Below are 24,423 nucleotides of genomic sequence, written 5' to 3'. Positions count from 1 at the left end.
TGTTCTGCAGATAGTTGTGATTTTGGTGTGCTCAAGAGAGGAGGTGAGGTCAGAGTCTACCCCACCATCTTGGCCAATCTCCTCAAAGGAAAATTCTATTATTTTTTATGACATATGAAGCAACAATCAGTAATTGTATCAACATAAAATTTTAATTAATATTTCTTTGAACTTGTAGGATGTAGCTAAAGCAGTGCTTAGAGGGAAGTTTATAGACCTACTACATGTATTTGAAAAAGAGAAAGATAGAAAAAGGTAGAGAAAGCTGAGGAAATTAAATCCAGAGAAAGAAAGAGGAAAGAAGTGAGGTAAAAATCATTGAAATAAAAAAATAAATATAAATATGGGAAAAACAAGGGTAATAAGTTGGTTGATTTAAAAATCACTAATATCCGTAAATCTCTACCAGGGTAGATTAAAGAAAAAGAACAGAGAAAAAGCAAATTATAAGGATCAGATGAAAAATTTGACATTGCTGCAGATGTTACATACATTAAAAATGATTATAAGAGGATATTATAAACAACCTTACACTAATATCTTTGACAATTTAGGTGAAATAGATAAAATACCTTGAAAAGCAAAACTTAATAAAACTGACACAAGAAGCAGTAGAAATCTGAGTAGTCTTTCATCTTTTAAAACACTGAATTTAATATTAAAAACCATTTCACAGATCAAGCATGTTTTCAAACCATAAAATTATGAGATTAGAAATCAAATAGTAAAAAAAATTGCATAAATACAAACCCATGGAGGCTGAACAATGTGCTACTAAACAACCAATGAGTCACTGAAGAAATCAAAGAGGCAATCAAAAAATACCTGGAGACACAGTGAAATCAGCAACACCATGATCCAAAATCTGTGCAGTGCAGCAAAAGCAGTTCTGAGAGGGAGGTTTAATGTGATACAAACCTATATCAGGAAACAGAAAATCTCAAACAACCTAAACTACCATCTAAAGAAACTAGAAAAAGGAGAACAAACAAAAGCCCAAATTAGTAAAAGGAAAGAAAGAATAAAGATCACAGCAGAAATACATGACATAGAGATGAAAAAAAAAAGAAAAAAAATCAAAGAAATTAAGAACTGACTCTTTGAAAAGAAACAAAATTGATAAATCTTTAGCCAGAAAAGTCAAGAAAAAAAAGAGAGGATCCAAATAAATAAAATCAGAAACGAAAGAGGAGAAGTTACAGCCGATACCACAGAAACACAAAGGATCATAAGAGATTACTATGAACAGTTAAACACCAAAATGGACAACCTAGAAGAAACTGATAAAAAGCTAGAAATGTACAGTCTCCCCAGACTGAATCAGGAAGAAGTAGAAAGTATGAACAGACTGTATCACAGTAATGAAATTGAATCATTAATAAAAATAACTTTCAGCAAACGGAAGTCCAGTATAAGAACAGTTTAACACCTACTGTTCTCAAATTATTCCAAAAAGTGGAAGTGGGAACACTTCTAAATTCATTTTTTGAGGCCATCATCATTCTCATTTTAAAACCAAAGACATCACAATAAAAGAAAATTATAGGCCAACATCATAGATGCAGAAATTCTCAACAAAATATTAGCAGGCCAAATTCAACAATACATTCAAAGAGTCATGCACCATGATCAAGTGAGATTTATCACAGGGATTCTAGGATGGTGCAATATCAGCAAATCAGTCAGTAAAATACACCATATTAACAAATTGAAGATTAGAAATCATATAATTATCTCAATAATGCAGAAAAATCTTTTGAAGTAATTTAACATTCATTCATGTTAATTCTTAACAAAATGTGTATAGAGAGAACTTACCTCTACATGGTAAAGGCCATATATGAAAACCCTACAGCCAATATTGTACTCAGTGTGAAAAACTGAAAGCATTTCCTCTAAGATCAGTAGCAAGACAAGGATGCTCAGGCTCACCACTTTTATTCAGCATAGTATTGGGAATTCTAGCCACAGCAATCAGACAAGAAAAAGAATCCAAACTGGAAAGGAAGAAGTAAAACTTACACTGTTTGCAGATGAGATGTTACTGTATATAAAAAATTGTAACACCTAGGAATAAATCTAAGGTGGTAAAAGACCTTATAGAAAACTATAAGACAGTGATGAAATAAATTGAAGACAGCACAAACAGATGGGAAGATATCCTGTGTTCATGGATTGGAAGAATTAATATTGGTAAAAATGACCATATTATTCAATGCAATACACAGATTCAGTGCAATCCCTATGAAAATAGCAATGGCATTTTTCACAGAACTAGAACAAATAACTCTAAAACTTGTATAGAAACACAAAAGACCCCAAATAGCCAAAATAATCTTGAGAAGGAAGAACAGAGCTGGAGGTATCACATGCCCTGATTTCAAACTATATTACAAAGCTACAGTCATCAAAACAGTATGGTACCGGCACAAAACAGACACATAGATCAATGTAACACAATAAAAAGTCCAAACACTAACCCACCTTATATAGTGAATGACAGAAAGCAAGATTACTGGCCAGCTTCATGCAAAAGAATCAGACTGGATGACTTTTCACCATGCACAAAAGTTCAAAATGGATTAATAACTTAAATGTAAGACCTTAAACCATAAAATTTCTAGAATAAAACAGTACTGTCTTTGACATCATTCTTAGCAGTATGTTTTTGGATCTGCCTCCTTAGGCAAGGGAGACAAAAGGAAAAATGATACTACATCAAACTAAAAAGCTTTTGCACAACAAAGGAAACCATCCACAAAATGAAAAAGCTGCCTCCTGAGTGGGAGAAGGTATTTGCAAATTATATATCTGATAAGGGGTTAATATATGAAGAACTCGTACAATTCAACATCAGAAAAACAGCCTGATTAAAAATGGGTAGAGAAGCTGAATAGATGTTTTTCAAAGAAGACATATAGATGGCCAACAGATACATGAAGAGATACTCAACATCCCTAATCACCAGGAAAATGCAAATCAAAACCATGAGATATCACCTCATACCTGTCAGAGTGGCTTTTATCAAAAATACTAGAAATAACAGTTGTTGGCTAGGATGTGGAAAAAAGGGAACCCTTGTACACTGTTGGTGGGAATGCAAATTCGTGCATCCACTACAGAAAATGTATGCAGGTTCCTCTAGAAATGGAAAATATAATTACCATGCAATCCAGCAATTCCACATCTGGGTATTTCCAAAGAAAGCAAAAACATTAATTCTAAAAGATATATGGATCCCTTTGTTATTGCAGCATATTATTTATAATAGCCAAGATATGGAAGCAACCTAAGTGCCCATCAATAGATGAATGGATAAAGAACATGTGGTACACATGTACAATGGAATATTACTCAGCCATAAAAAGATTGAAATCTCTCCATTTATGATGATATGGATGGACCTAGAAGGTATTATTCTAAGTGAAATAAGTCAGACAGAGAAGGACAAATACTGTATGATTTCCCTTGTATGTGGAATCTTAAAAGACAAAACAGATAAACAAAAATAACAAACAGAAACAGAGTCATAGATACAGGGAACAAACAGGTGGTTGCCAGAAGGGAGGCATGGTGGGGTATGTTTGAAATAGGTTTGGGAAATTAAGTTACAGACTTCCAGTTACAAAATAAATGAGTCACAGGATGAAATGTACAGTGTGGGGAATATAGTCGACAGTAATGTAATATCTTTGTAAGTTGACAGATGGTAACTAGACTTATTGTATAGGCAGGGCCTACTGACATCAGTGTTAGTCTTAATTAGCTGGATCTTATAAGCTGTACCTTTTGACCACCTTCATCCATTTCTCCCTCCCCTTAGACCCCACCTCTGGTAACCACAAATCTGATCTGTCGTTTTTTTTTAAATATCTGTTTATTTATTTGGTTGCATTGGGTCTTAGTTGCAGCATGTGGGATCTTTCATTGCGGCACACGGGCTTCTGTCTTGTTGTGGCATGGGGCTCTAGAGCACGTGGACTTAGTTGCCTCACTGCATATGGGATCTTAGTTCCCTGACCTGGGATTGAACCTGCATCCCTTGCATTGGAAGGCAGATTCTTAACCACTGGACCACCAAGGAAGTCCCTGATCTGTTTTACTTCGTCTCACAATGAGCATTCCTACATGGAGTGATGTGAGCAATAGTGTGTGAGATGTAGTTGTTGGAGTAGCTCTCTGCTTAGGCCGGTTACTCATTTTCACAAGATGAGTAGAGAAATGCCATTTGAAAAATGACAGGAAAGCTACCTCTAATTTCTCCATTCCATTCCCTGCCTCCACTTCCTATTTCTGTTCCTTCTTGCTCATGTTATCCAACCCACCATCCTCCCCTGTCTCCTCAATCTTTTAGCCCTCAGTCTACTTCTCAGCACTGTCCACCTCTTTCAGCTTTATGCTGTACCTGTTTCCCTCTTCTGACGAGTGTCATCCCTTTCTGCCACCCTTCCTTAAGGATTTTTGTTCCCAGCTCTTCCCCTATTCCTTCCAGACTGTCCACTTGCTGCCCTGTTCATCTTGCTCCCCTTTCTTTTTACTCCTTTATCTTTGCCCCTACTCCTCCTCCTAGCTTCTTCCTAGTCCCTTGTACTCTGGTCCTAATCAGAACTCCAGCCACCCCCAATCAGATCTGGAGATTCACAGATAACATATTTGAGAGATGATTTATCTACTAGTAGGATAGATCTGGTGCAGTTCAGAATTGCCAGGATGGTGGATTCCCAGAAGTGTGACCTGGTGAACATAGGGAATTCAAGATGATGTCCAAACAACATTTAGATTGAACGGTAAGCTTGTTTATTTACAGGACCTCTTTTCTATGATGGTGTTTTCAGCTATGACCAGATCCTGGTTATCTTGCTACTTACTATCTGTATTTTGCCTTCTGATTGTCTTACTACTGTTTTTATTTTTTCTTCATCCTCATCAGTCCTCTTCAGATGCCAGAGACACCTTTAACAAGTTCCTCTTCTAGAGAGCCTGTTTGTTCCTATCCTCTCCTGCCTGATCAGCCAGCCTGCATAATTCTCTACATTTGTAATTGGCTTCTTTATGAAACTTCGTCTGTTACCACAAAGCAAACAGCAAGACCAGTGACAGAGAAGGTAGAGGAGAGTGAGGAGTGGAAAGCATCTAATCTGATCTCTAGGAGGATAAGTCTATTGATCTACCCTGGGTTAGAGTGAGTGCAAGAATGTGTGACTCCTGAGAACTCACAAGGGCCCAAGGCCCATATTGTAGACAGATGAGGACTCAAGGTTTTTTGGTCTGGTTCCTCTAAGACTCCATCTTTTCCTGCATCCTATGATTTTAGAACCTTGCCAGGGACTTTCTGCCCTTGTTCTGCCTTGTCAGGGACATTCTCCTGCAAAAATGGGGGATGGGGGGCTCCATTGTGTTCTCATCAAAGCTCTGAAGGTTGAGCCTCTCAGTCAGTTGCTTATACCCCAGAATGTGGAAAGTAGCAGAGTCTAGAAGGCAAGGACCTGTCCAGATCCTACCTAGATGATAGCATCAGATGAACAGATAATTTATTTTTTTAGAAAGTGCTCTTCTCAAACTGATATGTAAATTCAATGCAATCTCAGTCAAAATCCTGACAGATATTTTTGAGGAACTTCACAGGTAATTTATATGGAATGGCAAAGGACCAGGAATAGCTAAGACTGTCTTAAAAACTGTTAGGAACAATTTCCCTACCAGATATCAGGACTTATTACAAAAATTACAGTAATTAAGATTGTGTAGATGAATAAACAGGTGACATGGAATAGAGTCTAGAAACAGATTCACACATATGTGGACACTTGATATAAGACAAAAGGATCATAGCAGAACAGGGGGATAGGACTATCTTTTCAATAAATTGGTTCTGGGTCAACTGGATACTCATATGGAAAAAATGAAACTAGATTCCTACCTCACACTACACTCAAAAATCAATTTCAGGTAGACAAAGATCTAAATGTGAAAGGGTAAACACAACACATTTTCTAGAATTCCAGTGGTCATGCTATTGAACGCTTGAAATGTGCTATTAAGTGTAAAACTTGCACTGGATTTCAAAACACTTAGTGTGACAAAACAATAAAATATCTCAGTAATTTTTATTGAAATGTTGAAATGATACTAATTTGAATATATGGGCTAAACACAGCATTAAAGAAATTTTTAAAAAATCCAACTAAAGAAAACGTTAGGTCTAGAGGACTTCATAGTGAACTTTTCCAGTCATGAAAAGGAAGAAATAAAACCAATCTTACATCTCTGTTCCAGAGAGTATAAAATGGGGAATTCCTTCTCAACCGCTTTTGACCCAGCATAATCTTGATAACAAACTTGGAACAGAGTTTTGAAAAAAGATAACTATAGGCAGTCTTACTCATGAACTTACTTTCAAAATACTTAACTGTTAGCAAATAAAATATATTAATTAAACAAAGATGGTTTCACATTTGAAAATAAATCAACATAAATCACCATATTGACAGAATAAAAAGAAGAAAAATTATATGATTATCTCAAGAAATCAGAAAATAATTAGTAAAATTTAACTCCCTACCACAATAAAAAGTCTCAGGAAACTAGGAACAGAAAAAAACTTCCTTAATTTGATAGACTAGCTACAAAACACTAGATGTGCATTGTACTTGATGGTGAAATGTTGAAAGTTTTCCCCCTGAAAATGGGAATAAAGCATGGATGCCTGGTAAAAATCACTTTTCTTCAAAGCAAGATGAATAAAGATACAAAAACTGGAAAGGAAGAAAAAATACTATTATTTGTAGAAAACAATACGATGTATATTGAAAATTCAAAAATCATCAATCTGTCAGATTTAATAAATGAATTTAGTAGTGTTTTTGGATACAAGACAAAATTACAGATTTAATTTTATTTCTATAAATAGCAACAATTCAATTGAAAATGAAATTTAAAGAGTGATACTATTTACAGTAGCATGAAAATACATTAAATACTTAGAAATAATTCTAATGAAAAGCTTAAGATAATAAATGTGAGGATATACTGTGTTCATGGATTATATAGCTTAATTGAATTCAACAAAATCATAATCAAAATACTGGGGGATTTTTTTCTTCAGATTTGACAAGTTGTTTCCAAAATTTTTGTGCAAAAGGCAAAGAAGAGCTAAGACAATCTTAAAGAAGAATAACAAGCTGGAGAACAGATAGTAGCAGAAGTCAAGGTTTATTGTGAAGCTCTCATTATTAAGGCAGTGTGATGTTGGCCAAGGATGGACAGGTAAACCAACTGAACAGAATAGAGTTCGGAAGTAGCCCTACCCACGCCAGATTTTTATGTAGGAGAAAAAAAAAAACTTGATCCCTACCCATACTATTCTCACATGTAACTTCTGGATCGATTGTATGTTTAAATGTAATAATGGTTTCAGAAGAAAATTTGGGAGAAAAGTCCATCAGCTTATAATAGGCAAGATGTCTTCAACAGGATTAAAAAAAACATTAATCATAAAGTAAATGACTGATCAACTGGACTACATCCTTGATTCCTGCAAGCCACTGTGTCCCAGCCCCAGCCTATTCCACACCACAGCCTACCACTAGGTCTCGGATGAATACACGGAGAAAGAGACATGACCTTGGGCTGCTTCTGGGCAGAACTGCAGATGACTGCATGGGCAACGTATATGTTTGCTGTGACCACACACTCAAGGACAACAGAGCCTGGTCTAACACAACCCTCAGGGTTTCTACTTTAACAACTAGGGAACAGACCCTGTGCAGGCCCTGACAGGGCAATGACAGCAAAGAGGAGGACCTGCCCCTCATCCTGCACAGGCTCTGGACACCACAACACCAATCACACCCTCTATCAAGGGGATAACAGCCAGCACACTCGAAGGAAAGATGTGGCTGGCATCCATATCAAAACTGGCCCTCGCACCAAAAAGATTGGGCTCACTCAATCTACATAGGGACATTCCCACATAAAAACACCCCTTCAAGACCACAGTAGATAACTGTTTCCCCTAAATTCATAGAGACAGAGAAAGTTAAGTAAAATGAAAAAGCAGAGGAGCTACTTCCACCTAAAAGAACAAGAGAAATCCCCTGAAAGAACAAATAATGAAACAGAATTCTCCAGTCTATCAGACCCTGAGTTCAAAAAGGAGTTAGTAAAACTGCTAAAGGAATTAAGAAAGACTGATAGAAATGCAGATCACTGTAACAAGGAACTAGAGGCTATAAAGAGGAACCAATCAAAATTAGACAATTCACTTGCTAAGGTGAAAACCGATCTAGAAGCAATGCATAGCATATTAAATGACACAGAGCAAATAATTCATCTGAAAGATAGAATAATGGAACTCATCCAGTCAGAACAGCAGTCAGAAAGACAAATGAAAACAAATGAGGGCATCATATGAGATCTCTGGGATAATATAAAGTGTGCCAACCTATGCATAGTAGAAATTCCAGAAGAAGAGAGAGAAAAGGGATCAAAAATGTATATGAAGAAATAATGACTGAAAACTTCCCCAGCCTAAAGAAAGAAACAGATATCCAGGTACAGGAAGTACAGAGGGTCCCAAACAAGATGAACCAAAACAGACCCACACCAAAACATGTCATAATTAAAATAGCAGAAGTTAAAGATAAGGAGAGGATTCTAAAGGCAGCAAGAGAAAAACAGTTACACGGGAATCCCCATAAGACTATCAGCTGATTTCTCTGTAGAAGCTTTGCACACCAGAAGAGAGTGGCATGATATATTCAGATTCCTGAAAGAGAAAAATTTGCAACCTAAAATACTCTATCCAGCAAGATTATCATTTAGAATAGGAGAGAGAAAAAATTTCTCAGACAAGTAAAAACTAACAACATACAGCAATATTAAACCTACCCTACTCTAAATAGAAAAAAAAAAAGCAAGAATCTATAGGAAAGGGAAAATCACAATAGGAAAGGCAAATATATAAAATGATTGAAGATCACTTAAATAAGCAATGTAGGTTTAAAAAACAAAAAATTGTAATAGTGATTATAAGCAAAAGTGATTAACAGCAAAAGGATAAGCATCAAGATGTAAAATAGGACATCAAAATCAAAATGTGGGGGAGGGAAATATAAAAATGTAGATCGTTTACGATGTGTTTGCACTTGCATGACTATCAGTTTAATGCAAGTAGGTATAGTTATAGGTTATCATACTTGAAATCCAGGGTAACCACAAATCAAAAACATACAGTAGGTGTGGGCAGTGACTCTTCTCCCCATTGCACAGTTTGATAAGACAGCTTCTTCTTTTGAGGGGAAGAGTGGGTGGAGTAGAAAGAAGGTTTGAGGCTCTCAGATACTCCTGAAAAAGAAGAAGCATCTCTTCATGTGATGAGGATAATGTAGTCATTGGAGCAGAGGGCTCTGGTCCCAGGATCCTTCCACACAGTGGCTTTACCAATGGACATTCATAACAACCCAGAGAAACAAAGTAGGAGAAGGAAAATGCAGAGACCAAAAGAGGAGCTCACATATAAGTCACTCCAAGGTTAAAGAGACTACATGATGAGAGAGACCCTGATCTCATCTCCTCTCATGAGCACACTGAAATCACAAGCAGAAAAATCATTGATGAAAAAGACTGGAACCTATCACAAAACATCTTCTACAGATAGAGACAAAAAGAAGAAATCACAATAAGATGGCTAGAAGAGGCGGACTCCTGATATAATCAAATCTCATACCCCCCAACTGGGTGACCCACTGGGGAATAATTGTATTGCAGAGGTTTTCCCACAGGAGTGAGGGTTCTGAGCCCCACATTGGGCTCTCCAACCCAGGTCCAGCACTAGGAAGATAGGCCCCCAGAGCACTTGGTTTTGAAGGGCAGCAGGGCTTAAGTGCAGGAGCCCCAAAGGACTGGGGGAAATAGAGATTACACTTTTAAAGGGCGCACACAAAGCCTCACATGCACTGGGACCCAGGACAGAAGAAGTAATTTGATAGGAGCTTGGGACAAACCTATCTGCTGGTCTTGGATAGTCTCATCGAGAGGTGGGGGCAGATGCAGCCTACTCTGGGGATAGAGACACTGGTGTCAGACATTTTGGGGAACATTCAGCCACCTGAACGCTGCTTCTATGGCAGCTGACATCTTGGGATCGTCCCTTAAGCTCATTAGTGCCAAGACCTGGCACCACCCAACAGCCTACAGGCTACAGTGCTGGGATGCCTCAGGCCAAACAACTAACTGAGCAGGGACACAGCCCAACCCATCAGCAGACAGGTTGACTCATGACCTCATGAGCCCACAGGCTCTTCTAGACATGTCCCTGGAAGCCATGCCCACCCGAGGGCCAACACCCAGCTCCACTCACAAGTGACCAGGCACCAACTCCTTCTGCCTGCAGGCCTGCACAGTCCTCTCAACCAGCCTCACCCACCAGGGGGCAGACAACAGAAGCAAGAAAACGATTTACCCTGGGACCAGTTAGGCCCTGGCCTAGCCCACCAGCAGCCCAAAGCCACCTTCAGGACACCCTGGAGCCCATACCCAACTGTGTCAGGAGTTGGCCCCACCCACCCAACATTCTCAAATGATCTCTGTGATCTCTGGGCCCTGCAGCCAGACTCCAGGACAAGCTCTGCCCTCCAGTAGTATAGTCCCAGGATCTGGCAACAGTGGATGGGCAACAGCTCCAGAATCTTTGGGACCTTTACTCCACTCACCAGTGAGCCAGCACTAGTCCTGGGGCCCCCTAGGATTCCACAGCCAGCCACCTCATGACCAGGCCCCACTAAACAGCAACCAACAGCATCCACATAAGGCAGGGCCTAGCCAGCAACCAGACTAGGGGCCAACCAAGCCTACTAGACTACCCACAGAGCCCACCACAAGAGAAGGATCCACACAGCCCTATTAGGGGGAACCCCTAGAGCATATAACTTAGGTGACAAGACAGGAGTACCCAGCAGGGATGCATAGGTTGCCTCCTGCAGAGGGCCACTTCTCCAAGATCGAGAAACATAACTAATCCACCACATAATAAAAATACAAATAGCAACTTAGACAAAATGAGGCAGCAGAGGAATATGTTCCGGACAAAGGAACAAGATGAAACCCCAAAAGAAGAAATAAGATAGGCAGTCTACCTGAGAAAGAGTTGAGAGGAATGACCATAAAGATGGTTAAAGAACTCAGGAGGAGAATGGATGCACAGAGCAAGAAGTCAGAAGTTTGTAATAAAGAGATGGAAAATAATAAAGAACAACTAAACAGAGATGAAGAATACAATAACTGAAGTGAAAAATACACTACAAGAAGCAATAGTAGACTAAATGATTCCAAAGCATGGATTAGCGAGCTAGAAAATAGAGTAGTGGAAATCACTGCTGCTGAACAAAAGAAGGAAAAAAGAATGAAAAGAGATGAGGACAGTTTGAAAGACCTCTGGGACAATACCAAGTCCAAGTCTAGTATTCGAATTATAGGTGACCCAAAAGGAGAAGAGAAAGGGTTTGAGAACATATTAGAAGACATAATAGCTGAAAACTTTTGTAACATGGGAAAAAGAATAGTCACCCAAGTCCAGGAAGTACAGAGAGTCCTATATAGGGTTAACCCAAAGAGGAACACACCCAGACACATTGTAGTTAGAGTGACAAAAATTAAAGATAAAGAACACTAAAAGCAGCAAGGGAAAAGCAACAAATAACATACAAGGGAACTCCCATAAGGTTATCAGCTGATTTTTCAGCAGAAACTCTGCATACCCAAAAAAAGTGGCACAATATATTTAAAGTGATGAAAGGGAAAAACCTACAACCAAGAATACCCAGCAAGGCTCTTATTCAGATTTGATGGAGAAATCAAAAGCTTTACAGACAAGCAAAAGCTAAAGGAAATTCAGCATCACCAAACCAGCTTTGTAGCAAATGTTAAAGGAACTTCTCTAGGTGAAAAAGAAAAGGCCACAGCTAGAAACAAGAAAATTACAAAATGAGAAAGCTCACCAGTAAAGGCAAGCATACACGAAAGGTAGGAAATCACCCACACAGCAAGCTACTAGGAAGGTTAAAATACAAAACTAGTAAAATAATCTATATTCACAATAAGTAGTTTAGGGATACACAAAATAATCAGATGTAAAATATTATTTGAAAAATAGTAATTGTGGGGGGAGGAGATTACAAATTTAGGGTATTTAAAATGCATTTGAAATGAAGAGATCAACTTAAAACAGTCATGTGCATATATAGACTGCTATACAAAAATGTCATGATAACTGCAAACCAAAAATCTATGATAGATATACACACGAAAAAAGAAAATGGAATCCAAACATAACACTAAAGATAGTTATCAAATCACAAGAGAAGATAACAAAAGAAGAAAGTGGGGGAGAAAAGACCCCCAAAACAAATCCAAAATGATTAACAAATCATGGCAATAAGAGCATACCTATTTATAATTATCTTAAATGTAAACAGATTATAGGTTCCAACCAAAAGACACAGACTGGCTGAATGAATACAAAAACAAGACATATATATATGCTGCCTACAGGAGAGTTACTTCAAATTTAGACACACACACAGACAAAGTGAGGGGATGAAAAAGGTATTCCATGCAAATGGAAATCACAAGAAAACTGGAGTAGCAATATTTATCAGAAAAAAAAAAATCTTTAAAATGAAGACTGTTTCAAGACCTAAAGGAGGAAACTACATGATGATCAAGGGGTCAATCTAAGAAGATATAACAATTGTAAATATATATGCACCCAACATAGGAGCACTTCAATATATCAAATATTAACAGATATTAAAGGAACTATCAACAATAACACAATAATGGTAGGGGATTTTAACATCCAACTTATATCCATGGATGTAATCAATTAGAAACACAGGCCTTAAAATAACACATTAGACCAAATGGACTTAATTGATATATAAATAGACCATTCCATCTGAAACCAGCAGTATACACATTCTTTTCAACTGCAACTGGAACATTTTCCAGGATAAATCACATACTTGGCCACAAAACGAGCCTAGGTACATTTAAGAAAATTGAAATCATATCAAGCATCTTTTCTGACCACAACACTATGAGACTAGAAATCAACTACAAGAAAAAAAAACTGCAAAAGTCCACAAATACGTGAAAACTAAACAATATTCTACTGAACAACCAGTTTATCACTAAAGAAATCAGAGGAAATTAAAAAATACCTAGAGACAAATGAAAATGAAAACATGCTGATCCAAAACCTATTAGACATAGCAAAAGTAGTTCTAGGAGGGAAGTTTTTAGTGATGTAAGCTTACCTCAAGAAACAAGAAAAATCTCAAACAACCTAACTTTACAACTAAAGGAACTAGAGAAAGAAGAACAAACAAAACCCAAAGTTAGTAAAGGGAAAGAGATCATAAAGATCACAAAAAATAAATGAAATAGAGACTGAAAAAAAAAAACCAGTAGGAAAGATCAATGAAACTAAAAGCTGGTCTTTGAAAAAGATAAATAAAATTGATAAACCTTTAGCCAAACTCATCAGAAAAAAAAGGGAAAAAGTACAAATTAATAAAATCAGAAATGAAAAAGAAGGTACAACGGACACTATAAAAATACAAAGGATCATAAGAGACTGCCATGAGCAACTATATGCCAATAAAATGGACAACCTAGAAGAAATGGACAAATTCTTAGAAAAGGTACAGTCTAAGACTGAACCAGGAAAAAAGAGAAAATATGAACAAATTACCAGTACAGAAATTGAATCAGTAATTTAAAAACTACCAACCTATAGAAGTCCAGGACCAGATGGCTTCAAAGTTGAATTCTACCAAACATTTAGAGAATAGTTAACACCTATCCTTTTGAAACTATTCCAAAGAATTGCAGAGAAAGGAACACTTCGAACTCATTCTATGAGGCCACCATCACCCTGATACCAAAACCAAACAAAGATATCACGAAAAATGAAAATTACAGGCCATTATCACTGAAGAACATTGATGCAAAATTCCTCAACAAAATACTAAGAAACTGACTCCAACAATACATTAAAAGGATCATACTCCATGATCAACTAGGATTTATCCCAGGGATGCAAGGATTTTTTGATATCCTCAAATCAATCAATGATACGCACCACATTAAAAATTTGAAGAACAAAAACTATATGAACACATCAACAGATGCAGAAAAACTGTTGATGAAATTCAACATTCATTTGATAAAAAAAAAAACAGTTCTTCAGAAAATGGGCATAGAAGGAACACACCTCAACATAATAAAGGCCATATGACAAACCCACAGCTACCATCATGCTCAGTGTTAAAAAGCTGAAAGCATTTCATCTACAGTCAGGAACAAGGATGCCCATTCTCACTACTTTTATTCAAAATACTATTAGAAGTCCTAGTCTAGCCACAGCAATCAGAGTAGACAAGAAGTAAAAGGAATCCAGATTGGAAAGGAAGAAGTAAAACTGTCACTGTTTGTAGTTGATATGATGATAAGAAAATCCTAAAGATGCCACCAGAAAATTAGAGCTCATCAATGAATTTGGTAAAGTCATAGAATACAAAATTAACATAAAAATAAGCAAAATTAATATACAGAAATCTGTTGCATTTCTATACACTAACAATGAAATATCAGGAAGAGAAATTAAGGAAACAATCCCATTTTCCATCATATGAAAAAGAATAAAATATCCAGGAATAAACCTACTTAAGGAGGCAAAAGACCTGTTTTTGTATGGGAAGGATCAATATTGGTAAATGACCATACTACTCAAGGCAATCTACAGATTCAGTGCAATCCCTATCAAAATACCAGTGGCATTTTTCACAGAATTGGAACAAAAATTTAAAAATTAGAGTGGAAACACAAAAGACCCCAAATAGCCTAAACAATATTGAGAAAAATGGAGCTGGAGGAATCACACTCCCTGACTTCAGACTATACTAAAAAGCTACAGTAAACAAAACAGTATGGTACTGGCACAAAAGCACCCAAAGATCAATAGAACAGAATAAACCCAGAAATAAACCCATGCACTTATAGTCAGCTAATCTATGACAAAGGTGGCAAGAATATACAATAAAGAAAAGACAGTCTATTCAATAAGTTGTGCTGGGAAAACTGGACAGCTGCATGGAAAAGAATGAAGTATATGAAATATCGAATATCCTGTAACACCATACACAAAAAATAAACTCAAAATGGATTAAAGACTTAAATGTAAGGCCAGACACTATAAAACTCTTAGAGGAAAACATAGGCAGGACACTCTGTGACATAAATCACAGCAAGATCTTGTTTGATCCACCTCCTAGAGTAATGAAAATAAAAACAAAAATAAATGGGCACTTCCTGGTGATCCAGTGGTTAAGACTCTGCACTCTCAATGCAGGGGGCCTGGGTTCGATCCCTGGTCAGGTAATTGGATCCTGCATGATGCAACTAAGAGCCCGCATGCTGCAACTAAAAGATCCTGTATGCCGCAACTAAAGATCCTGAATGCCACAACTAAAGATCCTGCATGTGGCAACAAAGATCCCGCATGCCAGAACTAAGACCTGGTGCAGCCAAATAAATAAATACTTAAAAAGAAAAAGAATATTCTCTCAACAAATAAAATGAGGCTCCTTAAAAAAAAAGAAATCCCCTAATTAAACTTAAAAGTTTTTGTACACCAAAGGAAACCATACACAAAACGAAAAGACAAGCTATGGATTGGGAGGAAATATTTGCAAATGCTACTGCTGACAAGGGATTAATTTCAAAATGTACAAAGAGCTTATACACATCAATATCAAAAAAGACATACAACGCAATCAAAAACTGGGCAGAATCCAAGGAAGACATGCAGATGGCCAATACACACATGAAAAGATGCTCAACATCACTGGTTATCACAGAAATGGAAATTCACACTACACTGAGGTATCACCTCACACCAGTCAGAATGGTCATCATTAAATAGTCTACAAATAACAAATGCTGGAGAGGGTGTGGAGAAAAGGGAACGCGCCTAAACTTTTGGTGGGAATGTAAAGTGGTGCATTCACTGTGGAAAACAGTATGGAGATTCCTTAAAAACCTAAAAATAGAGTTACTATATGATTCAGCATTCCCACTCCTGGGCATATATCCACAGAAAACTCTAATTCAAAAGGATACATGCAGGAACTTCCTTGGTGGTCCAGTAAGTAAGACTCCATGCTCCCAGTGCAGGGGGCCCAGGTTCAATCCCTGGTCGGGGAACTAGATCCTGCAGGCTTGCCGCAACTAAGAGTCCACATGCCTCAACTAAGAAGTCCGCACATTTGCAGCAACATGCATGGACCTAGAGATATCATACTTTAGTGAAGTAAGTCAGACAAAGACAGATATCATAAGATATCACTTATATATGGAATCTAAAAAAATGATATAAAGGAAGTCATTTACAAAACAGAAACCGACTCACATACATAGAAAATAAACTGAAGGTTACCAAAGGGGATAGGGATGGGGAGGGATAATTTAGGGATTAGAGATTAACACACGCACACCCTTGTCAGTTGAATCATTGCAAATATTTTCTTCCAGTCTGTAGATTGTCTTTATTTTGTTGGTGATTTCTTTTGTTGTGCAAAAGCTTTTAAGTTTGATTAGGTCCCATTTGTTTGTGTTTGCTTTTATTTCTGTTGTCTTGGTAGACAGACCTAAGAACCTCTTCAAACAAAAGTCCAGGACTGGATGGCTTCACTGGGGAATTCTCCCTAACATACAAAGAAGAACTTAAGTGTATCCTTTTCAAACTATTCCGAAAGATTGAAGAGGAGATAACAGTCTCAAAGTCATTCTATGAAGCCACCATCACCCTAGTAACAAAACCAGACAGAGACACTGCAGAAAAGAGAATTACAGGCGAATATCTGACAAATATAAATGCAAAAATTGTCAACGAAATATTAGCAAACTGGATCCAACAATACATAAAAAGGAGCATTCCATGATGAAGTTGGATTCATTCTAGGGTCACAAGGATGGTTTAGTACACAAATCAATCAATATTATACACCATATTAATGAAAGCAAAGGCAAAAACCACATGATAATTTCAATAGATGCAGAAAAATTTGACAAAATTCAATATCCATTCATGATAAAAACTCACCAAAGTGGATTTAGAGGGAACATATCTCAACATAATAAAAGTTGCTTATGACAAACCCACAGCCAACATAATATTCAGTAGTGAAAAGCTGAAAGCCTTCCCAATAAATTCAGATTTAAGACAAGATGCCCATTCTCACCACTGTTATTCTACATAGTATTGCAAATCCTAGCCACAGCAATCAGACAAGAAAAATAAATAAATTTTATCCAAATTGGAAGGGCAGAACTTAAAACGTCACTATTTGCAAATGATATGATACTCTATTTTTAGTACCCTAAAGTCTCCACGTAAAACCTATTCAGTACTAATAAATGAATTCAGCGAAGTAGCAGGCTACAAGATTAATATACGGAAATCTGTTGCTTTTCTTTACACTAACAATAAAATATCAGAGAAAGTGAAAAAACAATCCCATTTAAAATCACATCAAAAAGAAAAAAGTATTGATACCTAGGAGTAAACTTAACCAAGGAGCTGAAAACTGTATAACATTGATAAAGGAAATTGAAGGTAATTCAAAGAAAGGGAAAGATATCTCATGCTTTTGGATTGGAAGAATTAATATTGTTAAAATGGCCATACTACCCAAAGCAATCTACAGATGTAATGTTATCCCTATCAAAATATCCATGACATTTTTCACCAAACTAGAACAAATAATTGTAAAATATATATGGAACCACAGAAGACCCAGAATTGCCACAGCAATCCTGAGGAAAAAGAATAAAGCTGGAGGCATAACCCTTCCAGGCTTCAGACTATATTATATAGTTATAGTAATCAAAACATTGTGGTATTTGCACAAAAAGATATTTAGATCAATGGATCTTTAGAATAGAGAGCACAGAATTTAACTCACACACCTATGGTCAGTTAACCTCTGACAAAGGAGGCAGGAATGTACAATGGAGCAATGACAGTCTCTTTAGCAAATGGTGTTGAGAAAGCTGGACAGCTACATGTAAGTCACTGAAATTGGTACACTGCCTCATACCATATACAAAAATGGTTTAAAGACCTAAATTTAAGACATGACACCATAAAACTCGTAGAAGAGAACATAGGCAGAGCATTCTTGGACATAACTGATAGCAATATTTTCTTAGATCATTCTGCCAACGTAAAAGAAATAAAAGCTAAGATAAATGAATGGCACCTAATAAAACTTACAAGCTTTTGCACAGCAAAGGAAACCATAAACAAAATGAAAAGACAACCTACCAACTGGGAGAAAATATTGGCAAATGATGCGACTGACAAGGGCTTAATTTCCATAATATACAAGCAGCTCATACAACTCAATAACAAAAAAACAAATAACCCAATCAAAAACTGGGCACAAGACCTAAACAGACATTTCTCCTAAGAAGACGTACATGTGGCCAACAGGCTCATGAAAAATTACTCACCATCACTTATTATCAGAAAGATGCAACTCAAAACCACAAAGAGATGTCACCTCACACTGGTCAGAATGGGTATCATCAAAAACTGTACAAATAATAAATGCTGGAGAGGGTGTGGAGAAAAGGGAACCCTCCTACACTATTGGTGGGAAGGTAAATTGGTGTAGCCACTATGGAAAACAGTATGGCGTTTCCTTAAAAATCTAAAAATAGAGTTACCATCTGCTGCAGCAATCCCATTCCTTGGTATATATCCAGAAAAGATGAAAACTCTATTTCAAAAAGATACATGCACCCCTATGTTCATAGCAGCACTATTTACGATAGGCAAGACATGGAAACAACCCAAGGGCCCATTAACAGATGATTGGTCTAAGAATATGTAGTATAAATATACAGTGGAATATTAACTCACTCATAAAAAAGAATGAAATATTGCTATTTGCAGCAACATGGATGGACCTATAGAATATCATACTTTAGTGAAGTAAGTCAGGCATGTATCATATCATATCACTTATATGTGGAATCTTAAAAGTAATACAAATGAATTTATATACAGACACGAACTCTCAAACATAGAAAACAAACTTATTGTTACCAAAGGGGAGATAAGGAGGGGGAGGGAAGAACTAAGAATTTGGGATTAACAGGTACAAACTACTATTTGTAAAATACATAAGGAACAAGAATGTACTGTATAGCGCTGGGAACTCTATTCAGTATCTTGTAATAACCTATAATGAAACGTAATCTGAAATACATATATATGAAATAACTGAATCACTTTGCTATACACCTAACTCAGTACTGTGCACAGTACTTACACAATAAGTCAACTATACTTCATTTTTTAAAAAAATCCCTTTGAATCTGTCTGTCCTTCCCTCTGTCCCATTCCCTTCCTTCTACTCCTAGAAGGTAACCCCTTTTTTGGTGATATATCTATGTTGATACATATGTCTTGCTAATCCCTTGACCTACTTATGAGATCCTGTTGTATTATTTTTCATTTATCCTATTTTTTTTTAATTACAGTAAAAGCTCCACTGAAAGTTCTTATACATCTCCTTGTGTTTTGAATGTTTCTGCATACTTTATAATAGTTACTGTGTTTTTTGGTCATGTTAAAATTATACTGTCCTCTTAACCTTGCTTATGGTGTCATTAGTTGTATAGAAGTTTTAAATTTGGATTGTAAAATATGTTATTTCTTCTGTTTATAGATTTTACTACTTGTGTCTTTCGGCTAGAAAATGTATTTTGAGTGAGAGTATGCCAGGCACTGCTTGGAATATTGGTGAACAAAGCAGACAATAGTCTCTGCCTTTTTAGAGCTTAAGAAAGCTTTCTGTATCTCAAGGTCAATAATACATTTTCTTTCAATAGTTGTTAACTTTTTAAAACATTTGGATCTTTAATCTATCTGTAATTTACTTTCCATTTAGTGTGTGCTGGGATCTAATTTTATTTTTTTACCCAACACTATTAGTTGAAAAGCAGTACTTTGTCCATTTATTATAGTTATAATTCCACTTCTTTTATATACTGCATACCCATAAATACTCGAATCTATTTCTGAATTTTCTGTACTGTTCTGTTTGTTACTGTGTCTGAACCATATTGTTTTAATTACTCTAGGATTATAGTGTTTTGTCATGTAGTAGAGCAAGTTCTACCCTCTTTTTTTTTTTTTGGCCAGATTATCTTGGCTATTCTTGCACATTTACTCAAACATAGGAACTTTACCATCTGTTTAAGATCAAGTTTCATAAATTATTCTATTGGATTTCTTTTCTGGAATTGCATTGTACCTGCAGTGAATTTTAAGAAATATATACACTTATAATATTGACTGTTCCACATATGAATATGGTATAGAACCCTGTTTATTTAGATCCTTTATGTCCTTCAGTAAAGTTAATATTAAAGTTATTGCAACTTTTTTTTTGTTTTATTCTCAAGTACTACCTTTTCTTATAGTAGTGAATACCATATTTTTTCCTATCACATTTTCTGATTATTGCTGGTATTTGGGAAAGCAGCTGTTTTTTTTATGTTTGATCTTCTATCTGGTGACTTGGTGTACTCTGTTCTTAGTCCTAATAATTGGTAGATTATAGAGAGAGTTTTCTAGGTAAATGGTCAAATTGTCTGTAGATCAGAATAGTATTGTATGTTCCTTTTCAACCTTTAGATCTCCAACCCCCTGTCCCTGCAGCAGATTCCACTGATTGGAACCTTTAGTACAATGCTGAGTTTTAGCAGTGATAGTGAGCAGCCTTGTATTATTACTGAATTTCGTGCAGTGCTTCTGATGTTCCACTATGAAGAATAGTAATTGATGTAGGTTTTTGGTAGATGTTCTTTATCAATCGAGAAATTTCTTCCTATTTCTATTTTGCCAAGAGTTTTATTATGTATGGGTGTTAAAATTTACTGAATACATTTTCGGCATCAGTTAATATAACTTTTTTTTTCTCTTTCCCTCTTTTGTAATTGCAGTGACAGATTTAAGGTTATAAAATGTTTACTTGTATTTAATTTTAAACTACTGTCAGTTTTGACTAGAAAGATGTGAGAAAACAAAATTTTAATATGCAGTATTTTCTGTTACAGAAATCTGTCTTCAAAGGAGTTGCAGGTGACACAGTAGAAAACTCAGTAGTTGACCAAAGGTAAGGTTGAATTACCAGAAAAATATAATTTTCTTAATTATGTTTAATTATTGTTAATTTTTTAGTATTAGGAATGTTTATTTTATATTCTGCTATAATTAGGTTTAAATGATCTATCATTGAATTGACAAGGGGAAAAAAGCCAGTATTATTGTCTATAATAGTGGTTCTCAACTGAGTGATTTTTGCTTCCCTTCCCTCCCCAGGTATTTGACAATGTCTGGAAACATTTTTGCTTGTCACAATTGTGGAGGGTAAGGGTGCTAGTGGCATCTAATGGGTAGAGGCCAGGAATGCTACTAAACATCCTACAGTGCACAGGTCAGCCCCCAACAACAAAAAATTATTCAGCCTAAAATATTAATTGAACTAAGGTTGAGAACCTCTGGTTTAGGAAAAAGGCAAAGTATTGATTGCTATGGAGAAAATTAACATAAAAATTTTGATGTTTAATTTATTTCATGTTACATATTTATTAAACTAGATTAAAAAGAGTATGTATCTTTTTAACTTTGAAATTTTCTTTAGCTTTTTAGTTCCTCTTATTACTGAGTATGATAAGCATCTGGAAGAGCTAAATGGGCAGCTGAAATATTATCAGGTATGGAATCATAGCTATCAACCATTTGGTAATATTTTCTTATAAAAAAAAAAAATAGACTCCCTTTCTTCACAAAAACATTGATAAGGAAGAAAATGTTTACCTGTAATCAGTTTACGTGTTATTTTCTGGTGTACAGCAAAGTGATTCAGTTATACACATTTACACATTTATATGTGTGTGTGTGTATATATATATGTATTCTTTATCAGATTCTTTTCCATTATAGGTTAGTACAAGATATTGAATCTAGTTCCCTGTGCTATACAGTAGGTCCTTGTTGTTTATCTGTTTTATATATAGTAGTGTGTATCTGTTAATCCCAAACTCTTAATTTATCCCTGCCCCCTCTTTTCCCCTTTGGTAACCATAAGTTTGTTTTCTACTTCTGTAAGTCTGTTTCTGTTTTAAGTATAATTTTTTTTTTAGATTCTACATATAAATGATATCATATGATATTTGTCTTTCTCTGTCTGACTTACTTTACTTAGTATGATAATCTCTAGGACCATCCATGTTGCTGCAAATGCATTATTTCATTCTTTATGGCTGAATAATATTCCATTGTGTATATGTACACCACATCTTTTTTACCCATTCATGTGTTGATAGACACTTAGGTTGCTTCCAACTGTTGGCTATTGTAAATAGTGCAGCTGTGAACATTGGGGTGTAGGAAGGTTCCCTTTTCTCCACACCCTCTCCAGTATGTATTGTTTGTAGACTTTTTGATGATGGCCATTCTGACCAGTCTGAGGTGATATTTCACTGTGGTTTTGATTTGCATTTCTCTAATAATTAATGATGTTGAGCATCATTTCATGTGCCTGTTGGCCATCTGTATGTCTTCTTTGGAGAATTGTCTATTTAGATCTTCCCCCCATTTTCTGATTGGGTGGTTGTTTTTTTGCTGTTGAGCTGTATGAGCTGTTCGTTTAAATTTTTTAATTGATAAAGAACAACAGAAAGCTCTCTTTTGCACAAATGGTATTTTGCTTTTATTTTTAGGACTAGTGAGCCTAAAGTTTCTGCTGAATTCACTCTCTCAAAATTGCTATAATGACATGTGGTTTGATTGTTATAAAATGGAATATCTAGTTATCTTGGAATTAACCTATTTTAAATTTTAATTTTTTATAATTTACCTGATTCATATATGTCTTTAATCAGCTAGTTTACTAAGGTGTTTAACTTCATTCTTCCATTTGGCATTCTCCATCTAAGAGTGATTACTGGATTAATTTCAAGAGAGAGGAAGCTGTAGCAGAAAGCCTAAGGGGCAAGAATAGTTGCTACTTTTAGAGACAAAAAAGATGTTGACAGCTACTTCTTAAAACACTTGCTCACATAGATATTATTGAGTAGCAATAGCTCTTATGATTTATCTTATTGACCAGTCAAAAAATAGTATATCTTGAAAGCAGGAAAATATTCACAATAATTCTCTATATGAAAGTTTCTTCCAGAAAATGTAAATAATAGGGGAAAATTTGATGATAAGAAAGGTACTGCTGAATTTTTGTTTTTTTTCAACGATTAAATGTTTTGAAATATTTTACAGTAAAGAATCTTTAGTGTTACTGTCATGATCCACCCTGAATCCTAGTTAATGCATATATCCTACCTAATTATTTGAATAATATTTTTCAAGATACGCTGACATTTTTGCAATTTTTAAAGATCGATTTTTTAAAAATAATTACAAAATGGGGATAATTGCTACAATAAAATCCAAACCTCTTAGTCTGCATGGCATTCAAGCAAGACCTGCCACCTGCCTTTCCAGTTTTACCTCTCATTGCATGGCTCCATGTGTGGTCAGTTCTCAGTTATCTGGTAGTGAATTCATTCATTTTGATTTAATTGTGATTCAGGCACAGCAGGGACCTGGGAAAGGTTCACCTTTCAAGCCAGCTTTGTAGTTATAATTGGCTGTTACTGTTTTCCTAGGGGAAGCTTCCTTGAGCTTCTCTAGTTGAAAGGGAGAGAGAAAGGCTTGGAGGATTGCCTGTTCCACCCTTCCCTTGCCAGGTTCACTCCAGGATTGGCTCTTCTCCTTTAGCCTGGGGTACCCAATCAAGAGTAATGGACAGATCATGAATTGATTGCAGTTTTGTTTTAAGTATGATTTTACATGGCCTCCTTCCTGATCTCCACTTGCTCGTTTACTCTTACTGAGAGCTGATGACTATGCCTGTGTCGTCTAATATTTTTTGCTTCTTTGCTTTTACTCATATTTCACCCTACTTGAAATGCCCTTTCTTTCCTGTTGAAATCTTGCAATCCCTTTAACCCCTCAGAGAAAATTAAAAATACCTTCATTTCATTCCCTTTACAGTATATATTTTACTCGTATTGGTATTTTAGTTAGTGATTTTTTTTTTTTTTTTACCGTCTTTCCTACTAATGTATGTGTTAGTGACCACATTGGTTTACTGTAGCAGCCTTGTATAGGGCAGAGAGTTTATACAACTAAACAAGGTGGTCAATCAGAGACTGAATGAATTATTGCTAAAGAAGATCTTTATTTGCTTTTTTCGCCATTAACATTTTACTTCTTGAAATTCAAGC

The 24,423-nt window shown here is 36.0% G+C and overlaps 1 protein-coding gene across 1 annotated transcript in view; it reads left to right on the top strand.

Annotated features, from left to right (window-relative positions):
• SCLT1 (sodium channel and clathrin linker 1) overlaps positions 1 to 24,423 on the top strand; it is a 252,430-nt gene that overhangs the window by 38,652 nt on the left and 189,355 nt on the right. The window contains exons 3-4 of the mRNA XM_060147067.1: positions 21,193 to 21,251; positions 21,780 to 21,852. Coding sequence (XP_060003050.1) covers positions 21,193 to 21,251; positions 21,780 to 21,852 — 132 coding nt within the window. The remainder of the gene's footprint in view (positions 1 to 21,192; positions 21,252 to 21,779; positions 21,853 to 24,423) is intronic.

Source organism: Lagenorhynchus albirostris, chromosome 4, assembly GCF_949774975.1.
Source record: "Lagenorhynchus albirostris chromosome 4, mLagAlb1.1, whole genome shotgun sequence".
NCBI lineage: Eukaryota > Metazoa > Chordata > Mammalia > Artiodactyla > Delphinidae > Lagenorhynchus > Lagenorhynchus albirostris.
This window is presented reverse-complemented; position numbering and strand designations above follow the sequence as displayed.